The sequence below is a fragment of the Euprymna scolopes genome, chromosome 24 (assembly GCF_053919585.1).
Source record: "Euprymna scolopes isolate OS-2025 chromosome 24, ASM5391958v1, whole genome shotgun sequence".
Taxonomy (NCBI): Eukaryota; Metazoa; Mollusca; class Cephalopoda; order Sepiida; family Sepiolidae; genus Euprymna; species Euprymna scolopes.
The window spans coordinates 76,821,575-76,838,206 of NC_136505.1; the positions used below are offsets into that span (position 1 = coordinate 76,821,575).

Sequence of the window (16,632 nt, forward strand, 5' to 3'; positions counted from 1 at the left end):
CTTTCTAATGTTTCCAATTTTGTCACGGTCCGACGCATCTGTTGAAAGTTTTGCGAGACAGACAAACACATTTTGCCTTTTATATATTAGACTAGCCTGGGGGCCTAGCCTTGACCGGGTGTGTGTGGAGGGTGTATAAGGATGCTGGTTGAGCAAATAAAAAAAAAATACTAGACAAGCTCGAAGCTGTAACACACAGGAAGAAAAGGGTGTGGAAAAAAGTAAACGGTCTTATAGATGGGCCCATCACGGTCAAAATAACGTTTTTTATAAAACATTGTTGATGCAACGTTTGAATGACTTGCAAAAATGTTGATAAAAAAGTAACCCTCCTTGTAAAAAATGTCCCAGTTGATGGCGAACAAATGAATGTTTTTGGCCAATTTTTCAAAATTTGTTGTTAGTGACATCAAGCTTTAAAACAATACCAATTTTGTCACGGTCAGATGTGTCTGTCGAAAATATTTGGCAGACATTTTTCCTTTTATATAATAGATTAATATTCATTTTCCCTTCCTCAAAACCTTTGTCATAATTTTCATTATTATAAAAATATTTTTTAAATTCTGATAAAAAAAAAAAAAAGACTTACCTGTAAGTTTATTATAATGAATATCAATGGGGAGCTCTTCATAATTCATTTGCTGAGCCATGACGATTGCAAATGATGGAATGCTGCAGTAAAAAAAAAAAAAAAGTTCTTTAATATTAGAACAAAATAATTTTCAACTTTGACTAAACTTTTCAAAGCAATTATTGTGGGTAAGGGAGTGTCTTTTTTTATTACAATGAATTTGTGTATATATTTAGCATCACATTTTTATTCTTGCTCATTTCAGTAAATAGATTGAAAATGGAGATTCTGTAAAAAGAAAAAAAATTTAATATCAGAAAGAAAATACGAATACTGATTTTTATCTTAAGAATGAGAGCATGATGATATCATAAAAATTATAGACATTTACAAGTTTCAACCCATCTCTAAAACCACCACTTTGCGACTGACTGAATCAATTCTAAAAAATTTACAGACATTCGTAAAAAAAAAATAAAATGTAGGTATGTATTTTTTGGGTTTGAGTGTGTAATTTTTACATTTATAATAATCATTTTCTTTCAGATTTGAATTAATAGTTTTAACTTTTTTTTCTTTTTTTTTTCAATGAATAAATTGTCACGTGAAAATTATTATCAAGAATTTTATATTATTGAATAAAAAACTTATGCCAAGTTAAATATGAACCAAAGCATTTTAGAGAACAAAGAAATTTTTACTTGTGTACATTCATAAATTATTCTAATTAATTAAATTTATTTATTATAACAAAAATAAAATAAACAAAATTATTACGCTTATCGTAACCCATAATTTGGTGAAAATCAACACTATTCATGTTTACATTTTCAATAAGACTTTTTTATGCCGTAAATTGCTTTTTCGGTTTATTATGCATTTTTGTCATAAAAAGTATGTAAATTTTTTTAAATTCAATATCTCATGAGTTTAATTTACTAATTATCATTAAAATAGTTTCAGAAAACTGATAATTATTTTTCCAGAGATTTTTAAAGTTGATTTAATCAGACTTGAAATTCAAACAAAATGTTTTTTTCAACATTTTTACAGATTAACTTTGGTTTGTTATCTTTCAAACACAACATTTAAACAAACTAAAAAAATAATTAAGAAGATCCATTTCCTCAGTTATTTTTGCCTGTACCTTGATTTTACTTATTTTAAGGCATTTTTTAAGTTTAAACAAATAGTGCCGAGTTGTTAACTTAGAACAACAAAGGGTTAATTTTCTGCTCTGATACCGTTGGCTGAGTACCACATGACCTAACTTTTCCCAAACTTAAAACGGGGCTTGAATTTCATACCTCATTGTGCTATTTTGCACAGAATAATAATCCTCTCAATGCCTAAGAATGTACAAAATATCAGGCAAGATTATCAATTTGATAAAAAATGCAATAAGAACATGGAATTGACAGCTGATGGACAATACATAACTAAGATTACAATACAAAGAAATATTTTCCAAGGTGATTCCCTATCACTGTTTATCATAGCCATTATGCCCCTTAACAATACACTAAGAAAATGTCAAGCAGGATATAAGTTCACTAATACAGATGAAAGAATGAACCACCTAATGTACATGGATGACCTGAAACTGTTTGCAAAAACAAAGAAAGAACTAGAGATGCTAATAAACATGAGAATCTTCAGCCAGGATATCCAAATGGAATTCGGTATGGAAAAATGCACACTGCTGATCATGAGAAGGGGAAAATTGGAAGTAACGGAAGGCATGATACTACCCAATCAAAAAGAGATGGGGACATTAGGTGAACATGATAGCTATAAATATTTGGGAGTTCTGGAAGCAGACACCATCAAAACAACAGAAATGAAAGAAAAAATTGGAAAGGAATATCTCAGAAGAATAAGAAAACTCCAAATAAAACTATATAGTAGAAACCTAATAAAAGGTATAAACACATGGACAGTATCATTAGTAAGATACTTCGGATCGTTTATAGGCTGGACTAAAGAGCTGAGGCATATTGATAAAAAAACCAGGAAACTCATGACTATGTACAATGCACTACACCCAACTATATGAAAAGGGAAAATGGAGGAAGTGGGAGGGGGGCTAGCTTGTATAGAAGACTGTAAATGAGACAAAAAGAAAGAATTAGAAAAATACACAATGCAGACCACTGAAAGAATAATTACTGCAACAAGACACTGAAAAAATAAACAAGACAGAAACAGAAAAGACAAGGGATAAGATGAGAAAAAAAAATGGATGATTCATAAGGATGAAAAAAAGATGAGACTAATGAAAACACTTGGACATGGTTACCAAAAGGAAACCTAAACAGATAAACTGAATTCTAATAACAGCCACACAAGATAATGCAATTAGAACCAATCACATCAAAGCAAGGATCGTCAAGACACAAGAAAACAGCAAATGCAGGCTCTGTGGACAAAGAGACGAAGTGGTAAACCACATAAGCGAATGCAGCAAACTAGCTCAAAAAGAATCTAAAAATAGACACGATCAAGTGGGGAAGGCAGTACACTAGCTATGTCAGAATTTTGGGGGGAATTTTTGACACCCTTAACACAAAACTGCAAATAAAATATACAAAACTCGTAATTTCTTTTTTTAAAGTGGGTTGTTTAATTTCTTTATTGTCACGACCTGGTTAATGGATGACCGAATTGATTGGCAATCAGATCGAGACACAAAAATTTATTTTATTTTATATCCAATGTCTAATAATTATCTTCGGTTCGGATGTCGCATCAACCAGCGAAACATATCATTAAGGGGAATGGAACAACAGAGCAATGAATGACGAAACAAACACTCAATCAAAGTTTAAAATTCAAGGAAGACTTTTATATACAAAAAAGAAGAAAAAACTCCGATAAAAAGAATGAGTGAGATAGACATATTTTTGAGGATGTTTGCCAGATGTATGCGACATGCATATACAGTACAATATGTATAAAAGTTTGTGGATAAGAAAAGATATTGGCATGAGATAGGCCAAACTTATCTGTTTTGTCCGTTAGGGTAAACACGGATCATCAGTTCGCAAACACAATATCCAAGAAAAAAGTTGAGATGGCGAAAGTCTATCTCTTCCTCGAATCTTAGTTCCAAAGACGAATATATGTGAGTTCAATCGACAATACGATTGTATTTGAATAATAATCCGCAAGTTAATTAATTCAAATCTCAATCTTCGATGAGGTTCGATTCTTGGAGATAATGTTTGTACACCGGGCTGTCTCGCTTCTTTTCGCCACTCTTTATTTCTTATTTTCAAATCCCCTCGTGGTCCGCTTTTTCCCGCCACAAATGTTCGCTGTCTGGTTGCCATGATGACGTATTTCCGCTCGTTGCGGCGATTTTCACACCCAACTTCTATCCCACTTCCCTCAGCCAAGTGTCTGCCACGCCACATCATTTACAGAGGGGGTTATCTGGTTGATTAGGTCTTAGAAAGAGAGAGAGATAGCGAGATATATATAGAGAGTAAGTAGAGAGATTGAATGTTCGTTTTGCTCTGACGTCACATTATGGAATATACTTCCAAAATAAACTATTAAAGTTTTTTAAAAAATAGAAATATTTATTTTTTTTAAAAAGTGTTTACAAAGTGCATGCATGCACTGATGCAGCCATTTTTTCTACATAATGAAATGAAGTGAATTTTACGACTTAATTTTTTTTCATTTTAAAAATCTATCAAAATTTTTCTATTGGTTCAATTTTTAAGATATTTTCAGGTTTAATGTGAAATTTTATGCTCTTTCCAATAAACCAAATAGACAAACATTTTTTTTTAATCCCCCCCGCATTTTGAAATATCTATTAAAATGAAAATTAATTTTCTCACCTAAGGTTTATATATCACAAATTGAAGATAAAAGATCAATAAATAAAATAATCTAATTTAAAACAAAACCAAAAGAATAGTTATGTGCGAATTTATATGTAAAATCAAAAGTTTAAAACCTTTTTAATTTTTTAAAAAACATGTTGCTTTTTTTTTTTTTTTTTTTTTTTTTTTTGAGTGGAAGCTCATATTTTGAAAATATTGTCCAGTAAAAATTGGACTCCTACATCAATTTTTTCTGTTTCAATGTTGTTGCTTTTAAGATTTTTGAAAAAAAAAAAATTCATTGCATAATGAAGGAATAAACTATTTTAAATCAAGAAATGTAATTCTTTAAGAGAATTAAAAAAAAAAAATAGAACAATTGTTGGCTAGTTAGTGTTTAAACGGCAACTTACTTATTCAACTGATGAGTGAAATGTGATCATTTTTCAAATACGGTGATCCATATTGACTTTGTTGTTGACAGTAAACACATGTCAGAAATTCAAAGGGAAGACAACCAAAAATAATTTAACTGTTTTCGCGCACCATTATGGCGGTTTTGGGCTTCTGTATTTTTCAAAAAAGGTAGACAACTCCGCTCTGAACATTGAACGTAACAATTTAAAATCGTGGCCTTTTTGAATAATAAATATTAAATATAATAAAAACAACTAAAATACTAAGGAAAACCCTTGAATGCGGAGACTAACACACATGAGCTACAGATGTAACACACAAAGGAACATCACATGGAATCATAAAAACTGAAACTATAATTGTAAGTAAAACGGTACTTCTATAGTTTATTGCCGAAAATAGAGACGTCATTTTTTTTTCGGGCACCTGTCATTAGAATTAGAGAGAGAAATCAGTATTTTACACTATGGCCAAAGTAGAAAATAAATAAGAAAAAACAAACTATATTAGGCACCGCCAAAAATGGCCGAAAAATCAAGTTGTTGTTGTTTTTTAAAACGAAATTACATTTATTAAAATCCATTATTTCTGAGTAACTTTTTTTTTCCAGAAAGATAAAACCCTGAATTTTATCATATAGAAAGCAGAATAGTGTAATACTTTTTCTACTATTTTTAATTAAATTTTAAATGTTCAATTTTCCCCAAAAGTTAACAATTGGCATTTTTTGTTTTGCACAAAAAACGTATATAAATAGTTAAAAAAAAAAAAGAAAAAAAAGAAAAGGTTTTTGAAAGAATTAATTTGTTTATTTCTTGTCTAACTAAGATTTAGGGTGATTTTCTATAAGAATATGCAAAAATATTATAATATAAGTACCTGGATTTCAAATAATTCCACTTATTCATATTGGCAACCAGTTACTTAGAGTCGATTTGATTACTGTTTACATTTGATACTTGATAAAAAGCAAACTACGGAAGACCAAAAAGCCAAAAAAAAAAAACTTATTTTTCAGTGACGAAAATTTCAATGTATTATTAACGCTGAGGCTGGCCAGTACCAGATGGGTGACCATTTGTATGAGTTTGGTTTTTAATGTGTATGTGTGTGGGGGTCAGGCTCTCCAAAATGGGGAGGAGGGCAATTTAAAGCAGAATAAAAAAAATTATTTCAGCGCGTTTGGTCCACCGTAGTCGAAAGGTGGCAAACGTTTCCAAACTTGATCGAAAAAATGATATTTTTAACACAAAGGGCACAATATTTATCGAATTTTTTTTTTTTTTTTTTGTATCGATTCTTCAAAGCATGCCCGGTTTAATAATGGTCATGCATTATTCGGCTCACTAAAAAGAAATTGTTAATTTATTTATCAAAGATTTTAAAATAGCTTTTTTTGTATAAATATTAAGAAAAAATTTTTTTTTTTTTGTTTTGCTTAACTTAAATTAATTATTTTACTTTACATATTCACCGAATTTCACACTTCAAAACTCAAAAGCGGGATAATTAAACACAATCGAAGTTCTGATATTCAGACATCAAAATAAGGTATGCAAACAAGTTTTTTTTTTTTTTTTTAAATCTATAATCCCGTCCCTTACAACATGTTTTGTTCAGTTTCAGATGATTATTTTAAGCATATTTGAAACCCCCTCAAAACAAGGGGGGGGGGTTGTAAGCAAAAAAATATATATATATATAATTATTGTTTATGAAAAATAAGTACACTGTTATAAAGTTCATTCTTCTCTTAATAATCGCTGAAATTTTCGTATTGATTGGATAATTACCTGATTTTTGGTAGATTTTTAAAAAGACGGTTCGTCAAAAAGTACTTACCTGCCTCCCCCCCCTAGTTTTGGCGATGCCTAAACTATATAGTACTTCCGTAGGATCTGCCAAACGATTGTGAAAAATGGACCGCATGTTTCCATGACGTCAGATTTGTATTAACTATACGACTATGGAAAAGCAGAAGCGACTTAATGATTTTTTAAAACCTTTGTTTATCTTCTTCAAACTGCAATTAATAATTAATCTTTCTTATAATTTTGTTACACAGTTTAACCATTAATAATATTATACACATTTGTATATTAAATATGAAATACGGTTTTACTGAATGTTCTTTGGGTTACCTACGGGCTTCCATATTTTGTTCGGTAAAAAGAGACATACAAAATATGAGGGGGGGGGGCTACAAAATGCTTAATATTTGTGCAATAATATTTTCAAATTGTTTTAATCTGGCGATAAAATAGCTGACAAAAGTCATGTTTATATTAATAAAACTTAATATTAAAAAAAAATTTAAACAATTAAAAATCTATGTTGTAACGGAGCATTTTGAAATAATGGAATTTTAATCGTTTTAATCTTTTAAAAATTAATTTTTAGGAAGCTTCTTTTTCTTGGCAATTCAACTGATTATAGTATATATTAATTCGAAAAAACGCTATTTAAAAAACAGCATAATATTAAAGTTTATATCATTTTTTAATTGCAACTTCAAGGTAATTTTTTGTTCAATATGTGTATTTAAATTTTTTGTTCAATGTATTTAAATCTTTTAAAAATAAATGTTTTACTTATTTGAACTCATAATAAATAGAAATGTTGATAGATTTAAATATATTTTGCTCAAATTTCGAAAAAGATAAATATGGGGGGGGGGGCACATACTAAAAAAAAATTTTCCCTTGTATATTTTACGGAAACTGCATTTTATGTAATTTCATTCTAAAATGGATAAGTACGAAAATTTCACGAAAATCTGACCATTAGTTGATTTTTGTTAGATTTATTGGTGCTAATGCACTTACTGATCCACGCTATTTTTTAAATCGTACTTTTAATCGTAAGTTTAATTTGTTTTGTTTTTTATTCAATTGTAAGGTTAAAGTACAGAATCGGTACAAAACACTAATTATTACTAGTTTATTTTGCCCTTCTTTTAAATGATACAAAAGTTATATATATATATTATTCCTTAATTGGAATTTTTTTGTTTTTATTTTGAGATGAGCATTTTTATGTTAATTTTATTTTTTTATTTCGGACTATTAGTCTCATCTTTATTAGTTGTTGTTTGTTTGTTTTTTTATTGGTTCACAACGTTTCGGCCAACTTCCTCTGGCCTTCGTCAGGTGGTAACCGCGACGGATAGGAACTTCGAATCTCCTAACTGCATTCTCAGCCATCACTGCCATCCGTAGTTGTCGTCGTCTCACCACATTTTTGACCAATTACCTCTGGCACGCTTTGGGTGGGATTGAAACCGCTATCTTCAGACAATGTTCATCTGGAACCGTAGAGATTCAACGTCTCTATCAACTGCGCCACGGGCCCCGAAGGGCGATCAAGGTTGGATTCTTTGATCTTATAAATCCACATTTATTTATTATCTGATCTTCCATAGTCGGGTCCGTACCGATTGGTATATATATATATTATTCCTTAATTGGAATTTTTTTGTTTGCCAGAGGTAATTGGTCAAAAATGTGGTGAGACGACGACAACTACGGATGGCAGTGATGGCTGAGAATGCAGTTAGGAGATTCGAAGTTCCTATCCGTCGCGGTTACCACCTGACGAAGGCCAGAGGAAGTTGGCCGAAACGTTGTGAACCAATAAAAAAACAAACAAACAACAACTAATAAAGATGAGCCTAATAGTCCGAAATAAAAAAATAAAATTAACATAAAAATGCTCATCTCAAAATAAAAACAAAAAAATTCCAATTAAGGAATAATATATATATATACCAATCGGTACGGACCCGACTATGGAAGATCAGATAATAAATAAATGTGGATTTATAAGATCAAAGAATCCAACCTTGATCGCCCTTCGGGGCCCGTGGCGCAGTTGATAGAGACGTTGAATCTCTACGGTTCCAGATGAACATTGTCTGAAGATAGCGGTTTCAATCCCACCCAAAGCGTGCCAGAGGTAATTGGTCAAAAATGTGGTGAGACGACGACAACTACGGATGGCAGTGATGGCTGAGAATGCAGTTAGGAGATTCGAAGTTCCTATCCGTCGCGGTTACCACTTGACGAAGGCCAGAGGAAGTTGGCCGAAACGTTGTGAACCAATAAAAAAACAAACAAACAACAACTAATAAAGATGAGACTAATAGTCCGAAATAAAAAAATAAAATTAAGATACAAAAGTTATATTGATAATATTCATTTATAATAAAGTAACATCGTTTTACATATAGGAGGGGGGGGGTAATTCTGTGGTGACTTTTGGAGGTGCCTATACTTCCGGAAAGAACTATGAAAAAAAAGTAAAAGTTGTGAGAAATTCTAGTTACAATGCCATTTTCATGTTTAAGCCGCCTACACACAATTCTAGTTGGCAGCCTGTGATTAGTTAATTAGTATGGGCCAATATAATTACTCGGCTCCTATTTTGTAAACATCCATTTGTTTTTCAGTCGACGAAAACCTCCGCCAAGAGCAAACCTCACCAAAAGTCGGCTTCGAGAAGAATGCCTTATCGAGAATGGAACCGCAACAATTTCTTCATGTTTATATCATTTAAATGTTTGGTGAAAAAGGCTTGAGATCTCTACAAGCAGAGACACCTTCATATTGTGCTGAAGATATCACAATTAGAGGAGGCCATCTTTTGAATATTTTTAAAACTATTTAGAGGGTAAAGTAGATTACCCGGTGATAGCGTAAGCTCCGAGGGGTTGCAAAGGATGCCCTAAGCGACCCCCCCTACTGGGTCGAGTAACAAGTTTTGTAGTACGGCGAGCAGCGAGTAACTAATTTGTGCCAACCGTTCACCAGTAAGTCGTTAACAGAACTGGCGCTAGTCAGAGACACAATTCTTTTATAACAGAAGAATAGTGCCTCCCCCTACTCCTCCAAGTCTATAAGAGACTCGTTCTCTCAACCACTCAGATTAGAATTCCGCCCTCGAGGCCGGCGCCACCAAGTAAGCAATCTCCTTTTTTTATTTTTATTTTCTCACACACTCCCGACAAAAACGAGAAAAAAAAACAAAAGGTAGAAGAGAGAAAAGAAAAAGAAAAAGTTACATAAAAATGACAGACCACCAAAATACTTAATCAAAAAACAACTGTTAGTACAATATAGCAGTAGTCGATCAGTCCAGATATCAATCAAGCAGGCAGCAGGCTAGGTCTACCCCGTCGTTTTTTAAGGGGCGCACATTCTGGGCAATACCACTTTTGCCTGTTGGGAGGTTCTGAGTCGATACCGACACATCGGAAATGGTACCAATCGTCGCACGAGTCACACCCGATCATATTCTGATTCTGCTGCGGAGAGCTGCACAGGGGACACAACCAGACCTGCTCTTCAACACTAGGGGGTGAATCCAACGTCTCCCCTCCCTCCGCAACAGGAGGTCCTTCAGGAGTCCTAGAAAGCTCTAAGGGGTACAGATGTTTCAGGGAATGTACTTCCTCCAAGCCCTCCCCTTTTTGTACACGTGCTGCTCTAACGACACCATCATGGCCTGGAATCAGTTCAGTAATAGTTCCTAAGACCCAAAACGGTCTGGGTTTCAAAGGACTCTTAATCAGCACAACATCATCCTTCTGGAGGCGGGTTCTTGTACTGAGTCGGGATCGACCAGGAATCTTCCTTCCCAGCTCTAGCAGGTACTCCTCATACCATAGTTTGTGGAAATCTGTCAGACATTGGTCCCTAAGTTCCAAGGTTTGAATTAGCCTCTCCCTGCTGGGAGGCAACAAGGTTGTTCTATCCTCTCTATCCAGTCGTATCAATAGCCCGGGGCTCTGATTGGGCTTAAGGAACATATTAGGGGTAATTGGAGTAGCATTTTTGTCGGCTGACACCTGATAAGTAAGAGGCCGGTTATTAACAGACCTCTGAATATCCGATAACACTGTCAGAAGGGTAAAGTAATCCAATCTACCCCTGCCAAGAATCTTAAATAGGCAATTCTTCATGGTCTTGATACATCGCTCCCATGTTCCTCCATACCAAGGAGAGAACAAGGGAATGGTTTTAAGTTTTAACTTACAAGGACCGTATTTTCTTTGATAGTCCGTAAAAAGAGAGAGACGATCGAAAATCTTTCCACTTCCTATAAACGTTTTCGCGTTGTCACTATAAAGGGTTTCGGGAACGCCATATCGGTTAGTAAATCGAACCAGTGCCTGGAAGAAAGAGGGTACGCTCATGTTGGGAACTACTTCAATGTGTATTGCTCTGATATTCAAACAAGTGAACAGGAGCAAGTACATTTTCGTATCTCGTTTCCCGTCACTCACCCAAAGATGACCAGTAAAATCAATCCCAGTGTGTTGATAGGGGACTCTGAAATCGGTACGGTGCGACGGCAGGGCAGCAGCAGCATTCGGCGTCACTGGCGTTGAATTATAACGTTTACATCTGGCACAAACAGCCAGTACCTTATTCACAGCTTGTCGACCCTGCGGGACCCAATAACCGCTTCGCCTCAACTCCGCTAGAGTTGACCCAGTTCCAAGGTGGCAACACCTTTCATGACAATCTAAAATGATGAGTCTGGTAACAGGATGATGTTTCCCTATCAGAATGGGGTTTTTAACTTCATAACCAAAGTGGGAAGATTGGTTGATTCTTCCCCTAGATCGAATCAAACCATCAGGGTCCAGAAAAAGATCCAGAGCACGAACCCTAACTGGCATGGGTTTACCACTCGGCTCCTTTAGGTACTCCACTTCCACGGGAAATTCTTGCCGTTGCACTGTCTTCATAAGGTAGATCGCTGCCTTAGAGTTGTAGTCCCATTGTCGATTAAATCGGATGGCTAGGAACTTAAACACCAAGGCAGTAACAGTCAGTAAACCAGAGAATGAGGAAAACCTCTGAAAAGGTATGGCCGAAGTGTACTCTTGATCATGGATCAAGGAACAATTTGCTGAACTGCGGGTCATTCGCTGGCATATCTCACTCAAACAGGGCATATCCTGTCCTGGCCATTGAGATATTCCTTCGCATAGCCAGGAAGGGCCTGAACACCAAAATTCCATCTTGGATTGGAACTTTCTCAATGTTAATCCTCTTGTTAACAAATCCGCCGGGTTGAGTGTACTATCAACATATCTGAAGAGAGTCTTCAAGCCATAGCGAGACTCCAACTCCACTTTCATCTGCAGAATGTCTTTAAGTCTATTTTTTGCAAAAACATTTTTGCTAGCCATGTTTTGAGATAAAATCCAGGACAAGACCACCTGTGCATCCGTGGCTATACACAAATTCTCGGGAACAAATCCTTCACAATTGTCCAGGATTGTGGGGAGACACTTGAAGGCGAGGAAAACGGCCATTAGTTCCAACACAGGCAAAGTCTTGTCCTTCATAGGTGCCACCTTAGCTTTCGCAAATAATAAGGATGACCGACCATTTTGTACGATATACACGGCAAACCCATATGCTTCCTTGGACGCGTCGCAAAACAGGTACATATCTCCAGGTAGCCCTGCCATAAGCGCCTTGCGCAAAAAACGGAAATCACTCAACCCTGAAAGGTCCCTGGCTAGCTCTCTCCAATCGCTCAAGATCGCTGGCTGGAGTGGATCATCCCAACCTGCACCATTCTTCCACATGGACCTGATTAGCACTCTACTGCGGATAGTAACCGGGAGACATAGGGACAACGGATCGAAGACCTTAGCTGACTCTGAAAGAACACCTCTCTTAGTTGTCACGTCAGGATTGCACTTTACCGGAGCGACATACAACTCCTCCGAATGAGGGGAGTATCGGTAGCCCAGTACTCTCTCCCACTCCTCTTCATGGATACTTAGAGTACCATCCTCCTTCATCCTATTGCGGAGCGCCTGACTGTTTGAGTTGCATGACTGGATAATAAAGCCCCCTTCCAGCAAACGCTCTCTAACAAGGGAATACAATGTAGTAAGCTCACTCGCGTCTGCCACGGATGCCACAAGGTTATCCACATAAAACCGGTCCTCCATCATTCTGCGGCAAGCATCTTGAGGGTATTTTGCCGCATGTAATTTTAAGATGCACCCCAACACAAATGGGCTGGAAGTAAACCCGAATATCAAGGTGGTATAGCGGAAGCAGCGCAAACAATTTCCTTGTTTAAGAAAAAAGCAAAACCAGTTCCTATCCGCCTCCAGCTTAAGCCGAATCATTAGGAAGGCTCGGCGAATGTCTGCTAGTAGCACATAATTGTTGGCTCTAAAGGCCAGCAACAACTTTAAGATGTCCCCTGTTAAGTTAACGCCAGAATATGCTGCTTCGTTCAGCGATAATCCATCTCCTGTCTTCAAACTACAGTTGAACACTGGTCTTATCCTGGTAGTTGCCGTAGGGTCCGACTTGAAAACTGGTCTATGTGGTATCCACACATATTTGTCGAACTCCTGAGGGGAGACAAAAATCTCTTCAATTATACCGTCCTCCTGTTGCTGACGAAACACCTCCAAATATTCATCATATATTTTTCTTTTAGTCAAGTTTGCTGCTACCCGGTCTAAAACATGCAAGGAAGTTGCATGATTAGAGGGGACTCTGGCTAATCTATCGTGATGCCAGGGGAGCTCCACATAATAGCTTCCATCCCGAAGCTCTACCGTTTCCTCAAATCGCTTCATCTGAACTTTATCGTAATCAGAAAAGTCCTCCTGACTGGGAAGCCCCAGAGATTCCAACGTAAACATTTGTTCTAGTCCTCTTTGTACCATACTGTCAGGAAAGCACTCCGCCATGGGATCCAGGTATGTTGATTGTGTTTCAAGGACAAAACATAAATGTGATGAATCGACCTGGGGGGTATGTTCCATTACCGAATTAAACGAGAGGTGAGTAACCTCAGAGAGGGGCTTATCTTCCAAGAAAAAAGAGTCCACTGCTCCAAACGGGACCAATCCAGGCGGGGTTGCAAAGGCCCATCCATTCAAACACGGGATCAGCTTTAAGGAGTCCAGGTGTTCAATCAGGTCTAACCCAATTATTCCCTTGATCGGTATTAAATCCTTTCCGGTCTCAAACTGGCCGGCCAAAGCATATTTTGCATCCTGAAAGACACGCAATAGAGATTCCAGGTTGGCCACTCGAACCGACAAGTCCATACCATCGGCTACCAAGACAGGAGATGTCACTGTCCTTCCAGAACCCAAGTCAACTCCCAGGACTACCTCTGTGAACCCACGCTGACACTCACCTAGAAAGGTAGACAATCTCAGCTGACAATTGACACCAAGGGTTTCGATTGGGCACAAAGTTCTCAGTACATCTGCCGCCAGATATGTCCGCCCGCTACCCGTGTCCAGTAGGCAATTCACTGACACTGTCTTTGGTCCACAAGAGAATGTAACTGAGAGAATGGGTGGCAACGTGCGGGAATACCCGGTTGAAGTTGCATTGTTCACATCCACATGAAAAGAAGGAGTAATAGCGTTCCCCCTACCAAACTTTTGAGACGTATTCTGTCTTACTGTTGATGTAACTGCAGTGGAGACACCGCCCTTAATCTGCAATCTCTTTATTGCTTCTCCAGTTAGTCTCAATATGGAGGACAAAGGTGGCACCCGTCTATTTGTTAGCGCTATTATCTCGCCTTTCAGTTCGAGAGGAAATTTCCTAAACAGAATCTTAGCCATCAGTCTGGCTCCGCCAGAATCGTCCACAGAAAAGTCACACGAAAAGGAATTCCCCAGCTCTTCCAACAGCGATGCCGTCCTGGAAACGAAGTCCCCCAGCTCAAAAAGGGCTCCACCTTTCTTTGGTACATAGTCCAGAATATCCTGGAATATTTGGTCAATGATTTCATCCAGGTCCAGATACTCCCTCTTCAGTATAGCCATGGCTTGCTGGTAATTGGTGTCAGTGCAACTCAGGTGATTTACCAGCCTCAAGGCTCTGTCTGAGAGTGAACACTTCAAGAAGTTCAACCTCTCGGCATCATTGGCCATGCCGATCACGCAGTTCTCAAACCTAGTCAAGAAGTTTCTGAAACTCATGCGGTCGGACTCCATTTCCTGTCCGCTAAATGTAGGCCCTGTGATCTGTATACGTGGGGGTTTAACAATGAAGGAAGAACCTCTCCCGGTAGTTGCAGAAGCCCTTGAGAACTCAAAGGCAGATTCTGAGTAAGGGCTGGGCTCTGGCTGTCGGTATGCTTGATCCAAATCGCCCAAGTCTTCATAATAATCTTTTAGTTGAGGCAGCCAAGCACCCTCAATCTCGGCAGGTGTACTCTCATCAAAGGAGCCTAACTCCAGCTGTGTGATACAAGTCTCTAACTCGACAATGAATTGTTGAATCTCCGTCCTTAAGAATGAGTACGCCGATGGCCTAACTCCATCACGACACATCTTCAGTCGTCCCTGAATCTTCTGAGTCAATGACTCCCTTCTGCGTAGGAGCTGCTCTTTCGTGACGTTCATGACAGTAGTTAACCGACGAAAGAGTAAGCAGCAAATCCTTTGCAAGATGTGGAAAAAAAAACTATTTAGAGGGTAAAGTAGATTACCCGGTGATAGCGTAAGCTCCGAGGGGTTGCAAAGGATGCCCTAAGCGACCCCCCCTACTGGGTCGAGTAACAAGTTTTGTAGTACGGCGAGCAGCGAGTAACTAATTTGTGCCAACCGTTCACCAGTAAGTCGTTAACAGAACTGGCGCTAGTCAGAGACACAATTCTTTTATAACAGAAGAATAGTGCCTCCCCCTACTCCTCCAAGTCTATAAGAGACTCGTTCTCTCAACCACTCAGATTAGAATTCCGCCCTCGAGGCCGGCGCCACCAAGTAAGCAATCTCCTTTTTTTATTTTTATTTTCTCACAATATCTACTAAATGTTTGAATTTTTCTCAATTCAATTACAAAATACAGTGTTTATCGATGTATTGGAAAACACGGTAAGTTTGGGAAAAGGTGTTATAAATAATAAACTAGACAAAATACTATTAAAAAACACCGAAGATATGTCAACATGTCACGGTAACATATATTGAGCGAATTTCTAACAGTATTTTGTCTAGTTTATTATTTATAACACCTTTTCCCGAACTCACCGTGTTAAAGAGAGAGTCGAGCGGGCGCCATTTTGAATTTTCCAACAAACATTATGTTTTTCGAGCTGAATAAACATGTTACATTGAATAAAAACACGAAAATTATATCCAGTTTGGTAGAAAAGTAACTTATCTTGCCTTTGATAACATTTGTTATATAATTTTTTTTTGACAACTTTATCGAATCTATGTGTACACACTGTACAGTAATACAAACCCAAACTTGGAAATACGATTTAAAAAATAGCGCAGCAGCAACAGCAGAAGTGGCACTGCACAGTGCCCTAGCAAGCACCAAATTTTTTTGCTGGTCCATGGAACTCAATGCCCAAGGAGTACCGTGTTTTATTCAATTGTAAGGTTCAAGTACAGAATAGGTACAAAACACCCTCCCCATGTTAAGAACGGCTTTTTAAATAATAACGTTATTTCAACACGGATCGGATCACTCTCTGCATGAGTACAAAAAAAAAAAAAAGAATAACTCAAATTGGCATCTTAATAAACCACAGTAAATTTAGAAAACTATTCTTATCATAGGGAGGTAAACTTGCGTGGAAATAACTTCTAAAATGAAAACAATTTCTTGGAAATGTTAAAATGCACAAGTGACAAATGTCCTTCAACTAGAAGTTTATGAACGCGAGTAAAAGTATCGTTTTAGCATATTTGCACGAATTGTTTATAAATATGGTGATTATATTGTTCCGGTGTAGTTTTTATATTTCGACGTTTCACGTATACGATGATTTACCAAGTAAAAC

General features: G+C 36.9%; 1 protein-coding gene across 2 annotated transcripts in view; it reads right to left on the reverse strand.

Annotated features, from left to right (window-relative positions):
* LOC145246776 (CDK5 regulatory subunit-associated protein 3-like) overlaps positions 1 to 16,632 on the reverse strand; it is a 107,893-nt gene that overhangs the window by 90,659 nt on the left and 602 nt on the right. Inside the window, exons 1-2 of one of the 2 annotated variants that reach the window (XM_080108563.1) lie at positions 8,668 to 8,902; positions 593 to 675 (exon numbers count right to left, since the gene is read on the reverse strand). In XM_080108563.1, coding sequence (XP_079964689.1) covers positions 593 to 653 — 61 coding nt within the window. In that variant the 5' untranslated portion in view covers positions 654 to 675; positions 8,668 to 8,902. Of the gene's footprint in view, positions 1 to 592; positions 676 to 8,667; positions 8,903 to 16,632 lie in introns of those variants that run through there. The other variant, XM_080108562.1, reaches the window with a different exon arrangement.